Source organism: Uloborus diversus, chromosome 8 (assembly GCF_026930045.1).
Source record: "Uloborus diversus isolate 005 chromosome 8, Udiv.v.3.1, whole genome shotgun sequence".
Classification (NCBI taxonomy): Eukaryota; Metazoa; Arthropoda; class Arachnida; order Araneae; family Uloboridae; genus Uloborus; species Uloborus diversus.
In genome coordinates this window covers 99,494,651-99,512,574 of record NC_072738.1, presented here as the reverse complement: position 1 = coordinate 99,512,574, position 17,924 = coordinate 99,494,651, and the positions used below count along the sequence as shown (strand labels likewise).

Here is a 17,924-nt window from a genome sequence, read left to right as displayed (position 1 = left end):
TGAATGACATATTTCTCACGCCGTACATACCCCACAAAAACGTCTCGAGTGAAAAAGGGATAGAACAAAACAGGAAATTAACTAGGGTTCAAGGCTTGCAAAACCTGCTTCCAGACAGAATCTTGCCTTCCAGCCACAAACCCAATTCACGGTTTCCTCAGTGACAAGTGGCAAAACAAAACAGTGGCACACAACGGACGTGTGTACACGCTATCAATCTCCAGCGAAAGGCAAGCCTGTAGGGAAAATGCTTACAGCTACGGAAAGGGCAAAAAATATATCTGGCAGAGAAAGAAAATGCGTAATAGCCACCTTATAGAAGAGGAAAAAAAGTTCTAATCTCGGTGCATCCGGAGCAACAATTAGCGATATCCGGTGGCAGTCCTGTCCTCAAGCACTTGACCTCTGATTTAAAACGAATCATTTTAACACTGAGCGCAGCCTATTAAGATTAAACATTAATTTGTGTGAAATGGAACATCACTGAGACAAGCTGGGAACGAACGAATACATAAACAGAAACATTGGATGGACATGGACTGGTAGTATTTCAGACAGAAAGCATTGAAACCGATTAGTTCAAGTTAGCAGAGGATTTGTACACAGTTGGAAACTTTTGATCAGAGTACAATTAAAGCAGACATAACACAAATGAAACAAAAGATGCGTGTTTTAAAAATCTTCAGAGCACCAAAGAAAAAAAAGATAAGAAAATAACAGAAAAGAGAGAGAAATGAAACTTGAACCATTTTGAGAAAAAAAAATTCAGATGAATCATTGTAAAGTATAGAGTCTACTATGAGAAAGAATAAGCAAAAAGAGTAAAAAAAAAAGTTGAGCGATGAAGTTTGTTTTTAATGTTTTTGTTCGCATGATGATAATTAAATGCCAGTACATTTGTGAAGTGTTGATGCTCCCGAACTTTGTGAAAGGTCTACTTTTATAACAAACAAACAAAACTAACGGAAATAGGTAAAATATTTACTAAAACTGAGACATTTATTGTTTTAAAGTTAATTGAAGTTTTCCACAATCAAAACTTAAAATTGAGGTCCTTTCGTTCAGTAGCAAATTAATTTTGAATTTGGTTTTTTTAAACAGCTTGCTGCGCAAAAATCTGAAAGTTTCCGACTCTTAATTAACTAAACTTGAGGCTACAATCAGGGCCTGATTACTGAATAGGCCATTTAGCCCGTGGTCTAGGGCCCCAGCCTTTTAGGGGTCTCAAAATGGCTAAAATTGCTTTAGCGAATGGTTAGAATTTTAAGGTTTAACTGCAGAGAAGCTCCGAAAAATGTGTTTTGCCTAGGACCCAAGGGCGCCGATATAGGGGGGGGGGGGTAAGGGGGGCTTGAGCCCCCCCCCTTGAAATTAGAACTTCCTTGCTTTTAAGTACTTTTTTCTTTGCAAAAATGTAAAAACATTTCTTCTCCAGTCATTAATGAATAAGTTATTAAAAATGTCAAATTTTACTGACTCTAATCTGTTCTGAAATCGGTTTCCACGGGGAAAATATCCTGCTAAATCATGGTTAAAATATCAGCTCCCCCTTACAATTTTGCATATGGGTGCCCATGCTAGGGCCTTCTGATATCTTAATAGGGCCCTGGCTGCAATCACTCAAAAATTATATTATAAAAAAATTGCGAGCATATGGTATGTCAAGGTAATTATTTCTGATATTCAAAACACCAATATTGTTACACTTTGACCGTTAGTTTCTTCATACAAAATAACCATCTAAAAAATTTAAAACTCGATAAAGGAAGACTTTTTTTAATGCAAATTAAAGTAAAAAATAATAAAAATAAAACTAATAAGCTCAGAGGGTTCGAGTTACGAAAGTTCAAAGATATGTAACATTTTCTTTTCCCTGTAAATATTTTACAGCACTTTTTTCAGACTCTAATTATAAGTGAAACAATGTTTAAAACATTTGCCTGCGTAATTAACTGATAATAACAAGCAGCTATAAATAACAATTTTTTTTAAAGTGAGGTATTTGCAAAACCTCTAAACTGAGGCCATTCAAATTAGAAATGTTTAAAAACGTATTAATTAAATTTAAAAAAAAATACTACACAAAAGTTGAATGAATTTGTCAAGAAACGAAAGTAATTATAAACAAATTTCATTAAAAAACGAATTTCATCCCAAAACATTTTTCCCAGGGAAATGTCATTTATTACATCACTTTTATTTTGCTTCCTAGAACTTCAGAGGCTACAGACTAAACTCAATACAGTCGAATCTCGACAACTCGAAGCTATATAACTTGAGTACTCCTTTATCTCAAAGTTTTCATCGGGTTCCAAACTCTTGAGACTGTTATGGAAACTTCCAATGATTCAATTTTATATTTAAAAATATTTTGTAAAAACAAAATTTAATTTTTATTTAAAATAATAAAAAAAAAACTTAGCGAATATTCTTACTGCCTTTTAGACGGTTTTGACTATTCGCAGTGGCATCACTCATGTATGAAGCAAGTGGTACTATTGAATAAGAAAAGTTTAAAAAATGGTAATGTTTACAAAAAAAAAATCCTGGATGTAAAATACTCATGATTTAAAAAAAACATCTCCAAAGACCAAGTAAGTACCTGGAAAAAAAAAAAAAAATACTGAAAACGGCTATTACCTTTGGAACACGGGGACCATTATTCTTTTTGGCAGACATGTTCACATTAAATCCTTTTAATGCCGAGTAGAAATCTGTAGTGTCCAAATTGTGGTCACTGTAGAATTCCAAGTCCATTTTCTTCAACCTAAGACAAAGTACAGATCATGTAAAACAAGTCAATATCTCTTTAAATTTTTATTATTTTTTTAATTTTAAAAAACGCAGATTTTTATTAAAAACATTTAGAATTAATCAAGTAGATATTATCAGTGCAATAATATTTTCTCACAACATACTGTTTCATTTTACGCAGCAAATTTTCTAATTAAGGTCTACGTTTCGAAAAATTTTCAGTTGACTTGTTTCAGAGGAATAAAGAAATGTTTAAAGATGCTCCAACCATTTCTCATTTTTGATTGTTAACCGAAATTATAATATCAAAAACGTAAAACGTACGAATGTGTACTAATATACTAGGAGAAATTTTTGATTGAAACTAAAATAAAAAATCCTCCTTGAATTACTAATTTTCTCCTTTAAAATATTTTCTAGAAGAAAAATACAAATTCATAACGTTTCATATTGTTTGGTTTGGTTTAATATGTATTGGGCTCGAACAACGTTCATTAGACATTGCTCAATACATTGCACTTGTGGGACATTTTGCGTGTATATACGCACTTCATTTTCGGAATTTTAAACTTTGGTTTTTAATTGACATGTTTCGAATACATGGAACCATTATGTGTCATAATATGAAGTATAAACTTACCAGAAAAATATTGCAATTGAAAAACAGTGATTTGTACTTGCTGGGAACGTGACCGTACTGTAATACTGCAACTCAGAATAATCGTGATTTACTTAATTTGCTTAACAATAGTACTTTAGATCTATTGAATAAATGCTACACAATGGATTAAAACCCAGAATTTGGTATTCAGTCCACTGGGATGCCCCCCAAACAGCTAGGTACACCTTCTCAAACGCTCTGGTATTGAAAGAGAAAATTATTAAAATGTACTCAGTGCAAAAAATAATTGCTCGTATAATATAACACAAAAAATGTTTATTTCAGTTTTCAATGTATAAGATAGTTTTTGTATTTTGAATTTAAAATGTTTATCTTTCAATACCTACTTAAAAAAACAACTACTGCCTTGAAAACAGTTGAAAAAACATTTGTTTCATATTGTTTAAGATACTATGTATTTTATTTTCACACCTGTATCATAATTAATATCTAAAATCCTTGAAGTCTACGAAAAAAAAACATCAGATTTCAATTTAAAAATCGACTTTTTTTCGATTGCTTAAAAAAAAAAAAAAAAAAAAAAAAAAAAAAAAAAAAAAAAATCACGAACCCTGATTAAAAGCCAAAAATTAAAATCCCGAGAATAAAGTGCAAATATATGCGCAAAAATGTCAAAACCGTGCAAATGGATTGAAAACATAATGTTTCTAGAAAGCTTTAACTGACAAAAAAAAAAAAAAAAATTGAAAAATTGTTGTTTAACCTCTGATTTTAAACATTTTTCTAGGCGATGAAAACGTTTTTTTTTTTTTTAAATACCGTTTCATATGGATTTGTTAAGTTCATTACGTACAGCTGCCAAACGACAGACTTTCAATCGACACAGCATTTTCAGAGAACCTTAACTGCAGAGATAAGGGGAAGTGAGGCATATTGGTCCGCTTTTTAGCCTACTTTCACAGTAAAAAGAAGAAAAAAGCATGAAAGAAGGCTTAATACATCTTAAAAATATCCGGAAAAACAAAAAAAAGTCAAAAATAAATAAAATAGTTAGATAAATATTGAAAAATTTAAAATTGGAAAGTAGGGTATTGAGATGGGGAAAAATGTCTGTCGGTCTGTCTGTCTGTCTGTCCCCCCCTAATAACTTTTGAATGAATAGTCCGATTCGAACAAATTTTTTTTTTGTTAGAAAGATCTCGGCGAGGACATCTCATTCCCATAATTCATTTTTTGAATTGAACAATTTTTCGTTCAATTTTGAACAGTTCAAAAAAACTTAACATTAGCGTCTACGGGGAAATTCAAATCAAAAATAAATCTTGAACTTAGAAGCGAAGTGGTTCCAAACAAACTTTGTAGGGAAAAGTTTTTGATGAAAAACATGTATCGAAAATATCTTTTTGATTTGAACGAGTTTTCGTTCAATTTTGAACAGTTCAAATCTCTTAACATTAGCGCCTAAGGGGAAACTGAAAGTCAATATAGATTCCGAACTTTAAGGCGGATTTACTTCAAACAAACTTTGTTGGAAATAGCTCTTGACGACCTACTCCCGACTCCGACTCCGAGAATTTAGGGGCACTTGACTCCGACTCTGACTTCTGTGCCCGATAATTAATCGGACTCCGACTCCCCGACTTCGACTCTGACTTCGTAGCTTTGGCAAACATTTGTACACGGAGGACAAATGACTGACTCCGATTCTTATATATTTAGCTCCGACTCTTTTATCCCAAAATGAGATTGACTCCGACTCCGACTCCGCCGCTGTGGTTTTAACTGTGAAATAATATTGTTGATATGACTTGTTTTTATTTTCACGCTGAAGTTTTAATTTAGGTATTCGCAACTCCAACGAACTATAGGGGGCACTGCAGTCAATGTCTAATGGCCGACTTAAAAACTAAAACAAACGCATGTGGTAACGAAGAAAATGCTAAAAGTGTTGTGATTTTTGTTCGTATGTATGATATTTTTCGCTTTATTCTTTTTAAATTAATTTTCAAAGTCTTGTGGATATTCTGGCCCACGTAGAAAGAAATGAGAATTCAAGAAGCATTACTAAACGTCAAAGATTAATGCAAACTACGTAGTTCGTAGTTCTAAGCAGCTATTTCCAGGATGTTGAATTCGATATTTATCAATTCTTGATAAAACTAAATAATAATTGTGGCCTGACAAGAACAACAATTAATGCTAGAAAATTCAATATGACATTACAAATTGTTATCGAAAGAAGATGATACTTCTTTGCCTTGCTTGGCTAGCGCTTATTGTTTTGCATTTGTTGCTGAGTTATTTCTCTCGAATTCCCGAATCGTTTAATTTAAAATTTTTCTGTTTCGATTTTTCTAATTTCTGAGTTACGATTTAATTATGTCAAGTTATGCAAATCATCTACAGAATTCTTACGGATATATGGTGGTAGTTTTCTTTTCAGTTGATTGACCATTATTTCTTTTTACTTATCGAATTCTGTAATCTTACTACCATTTTATTCCACTCATGATAAAAATTAAAAATGGTTTAACTAAAAACGCGAAATCTCGCCAAGGCTATTTCGCTCGCACAATACTAAAACTATAACCCTAAACAATTTTGGCGAAACCTTTCAGTTGAGGATAAAAGGAATAAATTAAATTCTTTCTCGGTGAAACATTTTTCATTTTGTTCTACGATAATATATTCAAGAAAATATTTTGCATACCGTCCATTCCAACTAAATGCTGCTGTAAAAGATGGTTAGTTAAATTAATTTAAGATTAAAAAAAACTCATATTCTTACAAATTCATACAAAACAATAAAATTTTTTACCTTGTATAACGTTATCCACGTTTGTTAATCCAGTTTTCGCTTTCACTATTTTCAATCAACTCATATTTTAGAAGGAAATAAGGAAAACTAACATTATTTTGAGAAGCTCGAGAATACTACTAAGGGACGAATTAATTTCTGTAGCTGAAAGCAAACTAAGACTCATCGATTGCGTTAATAAATACTCAGAACAAACTGCCTGTGTTTACGTCAAGAGACACACGTGGAACGCAACGTGGCAATGTTTTAGTTTCATCGGCAGTTTTGTAAATCACCGCAAGGTATTGTTTTTATTTATTTGGGTAAGTCCATTAATTCGTTCAAAAAATTATTTTTGGCAACAGGGGAAAAAGAAACGATTTTTTTTTTAATATGATGTATTTATTTTAATGAACTTATTATTATTATTTTTTCGTTTTGAAAGCTGTTAAAGATTTTTTTTTAATGGAAAGAAGTGTATTAGATACTTTGTTTAAGAAGTGCTGCTATTTTATTTGTTCTTTTTTTTAAGGAAAAGTAAGGAATATTTTATTCCTAGAAATCAGCTTAATATATTTAAAAAAAATATGTTTGAAAAAATTTGCGATTTTAGCTATTTTTGAGAATATTGATCAGGTACTAGAAAGTAGTATGGGTATACGGGAAAGTAGGCTCGTCTAGTTCTAGACAGAACTTCTTGTTTACTTATCATTTTTTATCTCATCAAAAAATTTAATGATTAGATCGATTTTCTACAGTAAAATTTACTAAACACTTCTCAACACCACATATTTTTTTGGAAGTGTTGAATTGATAAACTTTTTTATATTAATTTTTTAATGGAACCTCGTAAAGTGGACCAACGTGCCCCCCGGTTGGGTACGTTGGTCCGCCTGGTGGGGCACGTTGGACCGCATAACTGAAACAACATTTGTTGTAATTTTAGTGATATATACTATTAAACTTTGTAACTACCTTATTTTCTGTTGTGTGTAGAGTGAAAAATATTAAGTTTAAAGATCAATATAACATATTAAAGTGATTTTTTGATAAATCATCTTTATTTAAAAACAGCAATAAGCATTCACCATTAGTACGCAATTATTTTTTAAAAATCAAAAAAAAAATCATATTATTGTTATAATTATTGAGATTTAAAAGCAAAAGTTTTAAATTATGTGGGGTAGATTGGTTGGGTCCAACGTGCCCCACAAAGAGTGGACCAACCTACCCCACCTTCTTGGTCTGAAAAAGTGAAGTCATAATTTTTTTCTTTTTGACAAAAAATGAAAAAATTGCCAATTATATCGAACGAAAGGAACTTACTTTAAGAAAGTTCAATTTTTCCCCGCAATAATGAAAACCATTTAAAAAAAAATAAAGTTACAGTTTTCTGAAATTTACTCAGGACTACTGAAATAACACTTTCTGGAATAAAATTTGTTCAATATAACTGTACTATGTGGTAATATAACTGTACTTTGTAGGACCGTATTTGCTATTTGTTGGTCATAAAATAAAATAAAAAATATTAATAGTTTTAAAATAATTGAAACCAGTCCAACGTACCCCACCTCCCCCTATAAATAACTAGGGATTTTTTCGAGGCTTAAAAGTTCTCCCTGGCATTTCTTAGAGAAGTGGAATACACAAAAGCAGTCAAGCCCGTAATACTAATCATACCATTACAAAACTGGCTTTCTAAAGAATTAAAAAAAAAAAAAAGGAAGAAGGCTCCCCCCCCCCCCCCTCTCTCTCTCTTTTTTTTTTCTTTTCTATTTTGCTCGAAGCCGAAGCTACGTTTTTATTTAAAATATAAAGGGGCTTAACTGGATAAGCTTGTTTGAATTTTTGAGCTGCATTTCCGATTTTTAATGCGCGTAATACGCTGGTAGAGACGTTAAAAATATTTTGTGCTTAACTAACATCATGAATTGAAGGGTACATTTAATTTCAAATGTTCGTTAAACATGGTTGAAGTTGACTTCATGAAAAATATTTTCGAAAGAAGTTTCTTGGGTAAATTAACTTTTACGACTCATAAAAATCATGTTTTATTGGGAAAATAGAATTTATTGCTTTTGTAGGGATTATTTGTGTTACAGAAGTGCTACATTACCCTGCTTCGTACATACAAATTCAATCACTAATTTTTGTTTTTAATATATTTTTTTCTTCACGCACTAAATTTTATCTGTCCGATAAAAATTAGCCGCACAAAAAATAGACCAATAAAGAGGACAAACTTTTGTAATCGTTCGTCTCAAAATGACTTTTCTATGAATTTTAACAGAAACAGACTAAAATGGAAGATCAGCTACAGCCATATTGCAAGGATTTTTTTTTTTTTTTTTTTTTCAGTACGTAAAAATACTCGATGACATTTTTTAGAGACTTAAATTTATTTTGGAGGAGTGAAATGAACAAAAGCAGCAAAGATCATAAAAGTAATTAGCCTCATGTAAAATAAACTGTCTAAGGACTAAATTCAAGATGTCAGGGAAAGAAGAGATTATTTTCAATACTTAAATTGTTTTAACACACTATTTTAAAAAATAATAAAACATTCAAAAATGTAACATTTGAAAAATTCTAATTTCTTTTGTTTTTTCATTTCCACAAAACTAATTTTTTACTTCAGACAGAGATGTGTTTTGGATTTTCAATGCGAGAAATTCGCTTGCAGAGGGCGTTAAAACTATCTTTGTATACAACAACAACAAAAATTGAGATTTAACAGAAAAACACAATAAAAACTACCTATTATGACAAAACAAAAATAAACACGGAACAAAATTAAACAAAATTAAAACTATGTATCAAAGAACAACATGCAATCAAAACAAAGCAAAGGAAAACGTCCACGAGAAATAAATTGGGTATATCAACTGCAGGTGTTTTATACCATTGTGTAACAAAAAAAAAAAGAGGCTAACTTTTGTTGACCTAAAGTGTCAAGAGCAACGAAAAAAGACTTTTTTTTTCCATTTTTATATCGTTCTGCGAAAGTTCAACGGCCATCTTTGAGGCCATCTTGGTTATAGAACGAACAATGGAGCTGAAACATTGACGACCGCTTGTCGAAGTTATTGACAATCGTTTTTGGACATTTGAGTAGGAAAAAAAAAATAGCTTGTGGAAGAAGAACCGTGATAAGATGGAAAAGAATCAATATGATTCACAGTTTGATGATTGAACGATGGCAGTTTCATTTCGGAGTAAAAACCTTGTCTAAATATGATTCACAGTTTGAGAATCAACGATGGCAGTTTCATTTCAGATTTAAAATTTTGATATAATTCACTGTTTGGGAATGAACGATAGCAGTTTCGTTTAAAATTCGAAATCATTATTCAATAAATCAAAAATTACTGTAAAATAATTTCACTAATGGCAGATATTTATAGATGTAAAAGATTGAATCCACATATCAGTAGCTCAAATTATGCTCAAATTTTTACCCTTTTTGTCCCTTGAAAGAAACCTTTCAGAATTTAATTCCAGTCCTTCACTTTTTAGAAGTTAAATTTGCTTCAAAACCATGAACTCTTTGAAATAAAAATGTTTTGTTGGGGGGGGGGGGGGGGGGTCTTAAACTTTCGTCGGTTCTGAACTTTTTTAAATAATTTTTTAAATAAAGTTTAAACTTCAAAAATAAAACTAAAATCTAAACCGTTTTTTAGACATTTTGAAACTGATTTGTGAAAACTCGTTTTATTTGTAAAAAAAGTAAATTTTTGTCTAAAAAAGGAGGAGGATGAAAAGATTGTTTTAGTTTAGCTTTCGTTAGATGAAATACATTTCGTCGTTTTTTGTTGGAAAATTGTTGTAGGAAGGAACACATGAATTTTTAAAGGAATAGAAAAAAAGCTATATATTTAAATAAACAGCGTTCAAGATATAGAAAATGTATCTTATCTTTGCAATAAATAAAGAAACAAAAGAAAAATCTTGACCTTAGAATAAATGGGGGGGGGGGGGATCTATCTAACGAATTTGCTTTTACATTCAATAGTTCCAAACTTTTTAGTAAGCAGTTTATCTCTTTAAATTTATGCATTTAAATCCGTTGGAAGAAATGAATCTTTTGAGAGTGGTTCATAAGAAATGTTGTTATAAAAATGAAGTATATACATTGTACAAAAAACATTTCATCCTGTAAAAGTGATGATGAGCTTTGTAAGACTTATGTAATATTTAGTGATACTGCTTTTGATTTCTGAGCCGGTGTATTTCTTAAGATAACTGATAAAAAATACTATTCCAAAACTGTAGGGACCAATATAAAAAAGGAATAAATGACAAAAACGTATAAAAGAGAGACATATAAACGGTGCTTCACTGTAATATCGAATCTTTACACAAATCCTTCTTTAAAAGTTATCTTTCCGCCCTAACACCAGCAAGAATATCAAAATCAAATACCATGGAGAAATAATGTAATACGATCTTTTAATTTCTGTTTAATAACGGCATATTTACTAATCATCAAGCACAGTAGAAACTCGATTATTCGAGCTTATTGGGACCGCTAGTGCATCGGATATAGGAAATCTCGGTTAACAGACACATTGTATAAAAACTTGTCAGGTTCGCAAATTTTTAAAATGTATTAATTAAAATTACAATATTTTTAAAAGATGAAAATGAGCATGTAAAAGTATAATGTTTTACAGTAAAAAAAAACTAAAATAGAAAAATAAATTGTAGTAAGTTTTCAAAGCCAATTGAGTTTTTTTACAATGCCAAGTTATTTTGTAAGATGCATTTATTTTCATTTTCAAATTAAAAGTTCATCGTTTTATTAAATGTGAATTTTTTTTTTTTTTTAATGTTACCTTTTTTTGTAAAATTATCGGCTCGGTTAACAGAAATCTCAGTTAATCGAAGATCGGTTAGCTGAGATTCTCTACTGTGAATAAATTTATATATTCTCGTTTTCTTTTAACATTTTTGATGCATTAATTTTTTACTTGAATGATTGCTTCTTTTCAAAATTTTCTTTCGTGTACGTGTTATGTGAGCATCGGGGTTTTCATTTGAAAGGTAAGACGTCACGTTTAATTTAAAAGTTGATATTTTATTTTTCTTTGCTAATAATAAAGCTCAAAGTCTCTCTGTCCGGATCTTTCTCTGTCTGTCAGGATCTCTGTGACGCGCATAGCGCCTAGACCGTTCGGCCGATTTTCATGAAAGTGGCACAGAATTAGTTTGTAGCGTGGGGGTGTGCACCTCGAAGCGAGTTTTCAAAAATTTGATTTTGTTCTTTTTCTATTCCAATTTCAAGAACATTTTCCCGAGCAAAATTATCATAAGATGTACGAGTAAATCACCAAGTTATCATAACGTGGAACCGTAATGTGGGCAAGACAATTGGCGAGAAATTCATCCCACATTATTTGTAAATGTATAGACGAACCAAAAGATCTTTTAATTTTTCTACTACGGGCAAAGCCGTGCGGTTATCGCTAGTATAGAATAAGATCACAATCCATTTACATCTTCATAGTTTTCATTGGATTCAACAATAATTGTGATTATTTTACCTTTTAAATTTTTAGTTTTCTTTTATAATGCGAAACACGTACATCAGGTTTCCGATGTTCGTAACACGCACAACTTTTCAAGTAACAAAAAAAAAAAAGATAATAATAATAATAATTATAATCTTATACATATAAAATCTGAGTATCTATCTATCTATGTCCAAGCTTCTTCTCCCGAACGACAGTGAACTGTCCATCGAACCAGGTATCGATGGATTCGTAATACTCCCGTCTTCATGTTCAGCTATTTAACATAATCCTCCGATAATAATTAGCGGAGATATCAATTAAAAACTATTAATTATGACTCTTAGATTTCAAAATCAAATCCCTATTTTTCGAAGGCTTTCCTCCATTCAAATTATTTTTCAGTGCTTCATCTCAACTTTCCGTCGATTGCTAATTTAACGTTTCATATTGTCTTTGTTTCGTGCGTGATTTTTTGAGGCTTTCCTCAATTCAAATAATTAAGTAATGTTTCTTTCGGGAGTATTCGACCTAAAATACTTTAGGGAATCATAACAAATACAATAAATGAAGCATTTAAGTTTTATTTCACGTCGTAAAGTAAATGAGTGATTTACATGCAATTTATTATTAGTTTGCATAGTACTGATTTAGAATGTGAATTTTCCTGTTTTCGTGTAATATAAACAATCTTGGCAAACACTTCCCACTTATATAAATCTTGGTGAGACGATTTTGATAATGGGATTGTTTAATTCAAACAAGAGTACTACTTTTAGTCACAGAAATTGATAGAACAAGCAAAAAAAAAAAAAAAAAAAAACAAGGACTTAGAAAATAATTTTATTTTTCCAACAGTTATTTTTTAATTAATTTTTTAAAATATCCGATTTTTCAAACAAGCCGTGGTCTTTATACGTCACAAATGATGTACTTTGGCGCATCTTTCTATCAGCTTTCATTTTTTAGGTAGCCCGTGCAACGCCGGGCACGCAGCTAGTAAATTTATAAACCAATAACTTCAAGGTTAGACAATGTGAATGAGTGACACATCATTTTTAAGTTACACAATTATGGCTTCTTGCCACAACTGTAGAAATAGATCTTGGCAGCTGAGCTATTTGTAGAAACGATATCATCAAATAAATATTGTTTTTTTTTTATTCTTTTCTTTCTTTTTTAAGTGGATTCTATTCGTGCGAAAACCGCTTAATTTATACTTATTAGCATAATGTTGAAAATAATTCCCAGTTTGGCGTCGTAGTATTTTTCCGTGTCTGTTGAAATATTTCTCCCGAATATTAGAAAAATCTTACGCTTCTCTTACGCCTACATTTATGTTGCTTATTTACGTGTAGGTTTAAAAACTAAAAACCCACTCAAAAAAACATTCAAATCTGAATGCCCGCGCTTTAATACAGGTTCGCGGCAAAAACAAGTGCAGGTATGGTGGGGGAGAAGGAAATTATTTTTTGAGATTTTAAATTAGGATGTAAGGTGAAACATAAATCAATGTTTGAAGAGGGAAGACTTCACAGCTTAAATACCAAACCTTCGGAACATGAAGAATTTAAAAAATGTTAATGAGTGCCTTTCGTTAATTTCATATAGATCTTTATAATGGGGTTGTTTCCTTCAGTCAAAAGTACTACTTTTAGTCACTGAAATTGATAGAATGAGCAAAAAAAAAAAAAAAAAATAACATGGACCCAGAAAATACTTTTATTTTCCCAACAGTTATTTTTTAATTAATTTTTTTAAACATTTTGAAAGCACGGCGTGGTCTTTATGACGTCACAAATTTTGCAATTTGTGTGTGTGGCGCATCTTTCTACCGCATTTTCACGTTATGATAATCAAGAAGCGAATTAAAATTGCGCTCGACGCTTGCTATCAACCATATCGTTGCCAATACACGTAAGTAAAGATGCGAATTAAATATTTTTCTCCGTGATTGGCAACACTGAATGGCATTTCATCATTTGTGATGTCACACGACAGAAACGTAAACAATAAAAGCGCACCGATTTAAGTATTTTTTTAAAAATATTAAACTTGAACAAATTATTTAAAAATGGTCAGATACTATATTTTTAAGCATGCTCTTTGTGAAAAAAAAAAAAAAAAAAAACTTTTAAAATTTTGGAAACGACCCCATTGTTGCACAGTGCATTCATAAAACAAATAAAATACAGAAAATAAATAGAAAAGATCGTTCATGATCAGGGCCGCAACCAGAGGGCGGGCCTACGGGGCCCGTGCCCCCCCCCCCCTTCCACCACTAAAACGCTAGTTTGAACAATTTTCAAAAATTCTCTTTTTTTTTATTCGAACGAAGATGAACGCACTTCGAGAAAACGAAGTGGTTCCAAAGTAAGCAGGGACGACGAGAGGTCATTTAAAACTTCCCCCTCTCTCCTTTTCGGCATTTATTTTTTCTGTAATTAGGAACTCATTTGAAACGTTAGTGATTACGAGATCGTATCTTCTTCCGTGTGACTTCATCAAGTGTAAGTGATTTTATTGATTATTTTGTTGTATTTTAAGTGATTTTACGCCATTTTAACGTGTTCCTTTTTTTTTTCTTTCCATGAATGATCTTAAAAATATGAATAGTTTAGCTCTTTTGGTGATAAAAATTCGAGTGCATTTTGATTTATTTCATTAATATATTAAACGAAGTAATAACAAATATTGATTTCCATTTATTAATTTGAACATCTTACCGCCATACTGTTGTTTCAAGTACTTTAAAGTTTATTCTTAACGTGAATTCAATTCTGGCATAAGAACAATTAATGTTTTTGCAACAGTTTTTGAATAAATCGCAAAACTTATACAATTTTAAGGAATTTTATTAAATAATATTAATAATAAATATATATTGATGTAAAGAGAGAGAGAGAGAGAGAGAGAGAGAACGAGATAGTGTTGTGAAAAAAAAATTGTGCCCCCCCCCCCCTCCTAAAAATATTTTCTGGTTGCGCCTTTGTTCATGATATATTTTTTTTTAACATGCGTAAAAATACGTTCATAAGAAAATAGAGGGAGACAGGGGTGCTTAACGTTCGCACAAAAAAAAGAGCATGAAATTAGGGGGGGGGGATAAGCCTGACAGGAATGTAAAATATTAGCAACAACATTTTTTTAAATTAAAAAACGAAAGAAATAAAAATAAATTTATTATGCGCGATGCAAAGTTAATTAAAGGGAGGACAAATAAAGAATTTTAAAAAAGGATGTTGTTTTTAAAAACAACCTACTCGAAGAGTCAAAAAAGAAAAAAAAATGTCTCAATTTCATCTACAATTAAATCATAAATATATACCATGAGAAACATCAATCTCAAAATTATTTTCGGACAAAAAAAGAGAGAGAGAGAGAGAGAGAAAAGAAAAGAATAATACACAAGAATATGAAAATAATTTTACAAACCCACAATAAATCGGTTGCTGTGTAATATGATCATATTTGCAACTCACATCACAAAGTTGCATCAGAACTACATTAAATTTTTCACTCATTTGAAAACTGTTCATGATTGCCTGTGGCAAATTCTTAAAGGTCATTGATGCCTCAATCCTGAAAAGCTGATTATCCACCTTTGTCAATAACATTATGAAATTGGTCTTTTTTTTCAGTAATTAAAGTTAAAATTTAAAAAATTAAACAAAAATGTATGAAGTGAAAAACTACGATTTATTTGCATTTCATTCAATGATATTCCAATTAATTCACTTGGTTTTTACCCACTACTCATTTGACATTTACACTATTACGTAACATTTTTAAATAACTGCATCATACAATGATTCACGATAGGACTCACCAATAACGTTGCATAATAGGAGAATTTATTTTACCAGGGGTACTTTTAGTATGAGGTCATGAAAATATTGTCTTGGTCTGTTTCAACGCCCCCCCCCCTCCTCACGTCCCACACAAAAAAGGTTAAAAAAATTAAAATATTTTAACTTTTTCATCAAGGATATAGGCAATAAAAAAAAAATCAAGAAGGAATGAATTCAAATTTTTAAAAAATCTCGCAAAATTAGCGATAAACAGTCAATGAAATTTTTTTAACTTAAAATCTAGTTTTTACATACTTTAGTTTCGTTGGAAATTTGCTGACTTATAACTTTAAGCAGATAAAAGATACAACAATGACTTTAAATGAAAAAAAAAATAATAATAATTCTTTTAACAAGGGAAGGATGGGGTTTCTCCCCAAAGTCCTTGGTCTCAAACACGTATTACCAATCCGAATATAATTATATATGCAATTGAATACTTTTACGACTAATCTCCCTCCCCCGCCCCCTTAAGGTAGGTAATAGTTGTGCTTGCTAGTGATCTGATCGTTGAATAACAAAATCAAACATGTGGCAAAATTAAAAGCCCAAATTATTTCAGTATGGGACAGCATACATAAATGTACAATTTGCAAAATATATACAATAATGCCTAAGCCCACATACACTGAAAATATACAAAGCAAATGTAAAAATGTAAGCCATTTAAAACTAATTCTAAAAATTTAAAACACTGAATTATATATTCAAAATAAAAGGCATTTTCAGCCGGGAGGGGAGGGGGGGGAGACGGAGTTAAAACTTAATCTTAAACGATAATAATTCAGCTTCTAAGTAAACTTTATTTTAAAAATAGATAAATTCTCAAATCGGAGTTCAAAGTTCTGCAAAAAACTACTTGTAATCCAAATTAAAAAATTTAAAAACAACAACCATTCTAAATTCTCGTGAGAACTAATAGTAAAGTTGTTTTAAGAATAAAAATTATTGAAAAAAATTATTAACAAATTTTGGGGATGGAAAAAAAATTCTGTTCAACATCAAACTCAAAAAAGAAAAATAATACACACCCTCACCTGTCTCAGAGGGGAAAACCATTCAGATCAACTTTCACAATGAGGGATGGCATCGATTGATGTAAACAATGCCGGCACAACATCGCCGCAAAATAGAATCATATTCGTCTTTACCTTTTCACATATCAAGTATCACACAATAGCTAACGATTATAAAAAGCATGAAAAAATATTTAACTCACCAGAGCCGTTTTTAGCCAGAAGCTACTGCTTTCGCCAAAACAGCGCTTCTAAAGTTCGTTCCAAGAAAGAGACAGAATCTTGAGAGCGACCTTGACTCAACTTTTAAATCAAACAGTCACATTTACTGATGACAACTCGTCTTTTTCAAAGCGATCGGACACCAGGGGCTAATAAAACTTTCGCTGACCAGTCCCTGCTGTAACTGAGTGTCACTTTCTAATGAACTGCTTTCCGATTCCAAAAAACGTTAACGAGTATTTCTTACAACAAAAACTTAGCTTCGAGCGTTGAGTTGTTGCAAGTCTCCGAGACACTGAATGAGAAGCCCGGCCCTCTGATTGGACAAGAGTAGTGAATGGCAAAGTGGGAGGAGATTGTGACGTCAGATGCACAGGTTCACGGCCTGACACATGCATTTGGAGTGCTTACGAGTCTCCGAAGAAACAGCTGAATGGCTGAATTATCGCTTTTCTTGGCAAAGGAATTGAGATGCATTTTTTGTTTCTCTTCTTTTATAGCCCGTAAATAAACAAATGATTTCGAAATTTCAGTGTGATTAAAAAAAAAACATTTTTGGAGAGCATTCTTTTTAAAAATATTTAAAGAGATTTTTGGTTTGCTTATCCAGCTCAGAAATGTTTTGTCAGAAGTTTCTTGTCCTTGGAAGATGGAAGGTTGGAACTTGAAGTGAATCGGAGAAGGGAGAAAAGGGGACGCGAGGGGTCACAGAGGAAGGTTACTGAGACCTGCTATTAACAATTTAATTTTCAGGTGGATTGTGAATTACTTGCCGTTGCCCTTTGTACTTGGTACACTTTTGAAATGTATTAATGTTTCTAAATGTATTAATGTTTATATATATGAGAAGTAAAACAGCATAGCGTAATTAAAAGCAGGATTGCGAAGTCAGCGTCGGAGTGGGGCAGATTTTGGGGAACAAGGAGTCGGAGTCAGGGAGTCGAAGGTTTAAATTCCAAGAGTCGAAGTTGACGATTTCCCCTCAAAGTGCGCAACTCTGCCCGTGCTTGCGGAGTCGGAGTCGGACTGATTTTGGTGAAAATCAGTCGGAGACAGTAATTTTCCCTCTAACTCCACAACCTGATTAAAAAAGCAAATAAAAATGATAAAGAGACTAAGAATTTCTAACAGCCGTCTTTTTGAAGCTAA

General features: G+C 31.7%; 1 protein-coding gene across 1 annotated transcript in view; it reads right to left on the bottom strand.

The window, feature by feature from the left end:
- LOC129228255 (protein c-ets-1-B-like) overlaps positions 1-17,042 on the bottom strand; it is a 102,921-nt gene extending 85,879 nt beyond the window's left edge. Inside the window, exons 1-2 of the mRNA XM_054862922.1 lie at positions 16,757-17,042; positions 2,641-2,767 (exon numbers count right to left, since the gene is read on the bottom strand). Of these exons, the coding sequence (XP_054718897.1) occupies positions 2,641-2,757 (117 nt within the window). The 5' untranslated portion in view covers positions 2,758-2,767; positions 16,757-17,042. The remainder of the gene's footprint in view (positions 1-2,640; positions 2,768-16,756) is intronic.
- Positions 17,043-17,924: the final 882 nt, after the last annotated feature.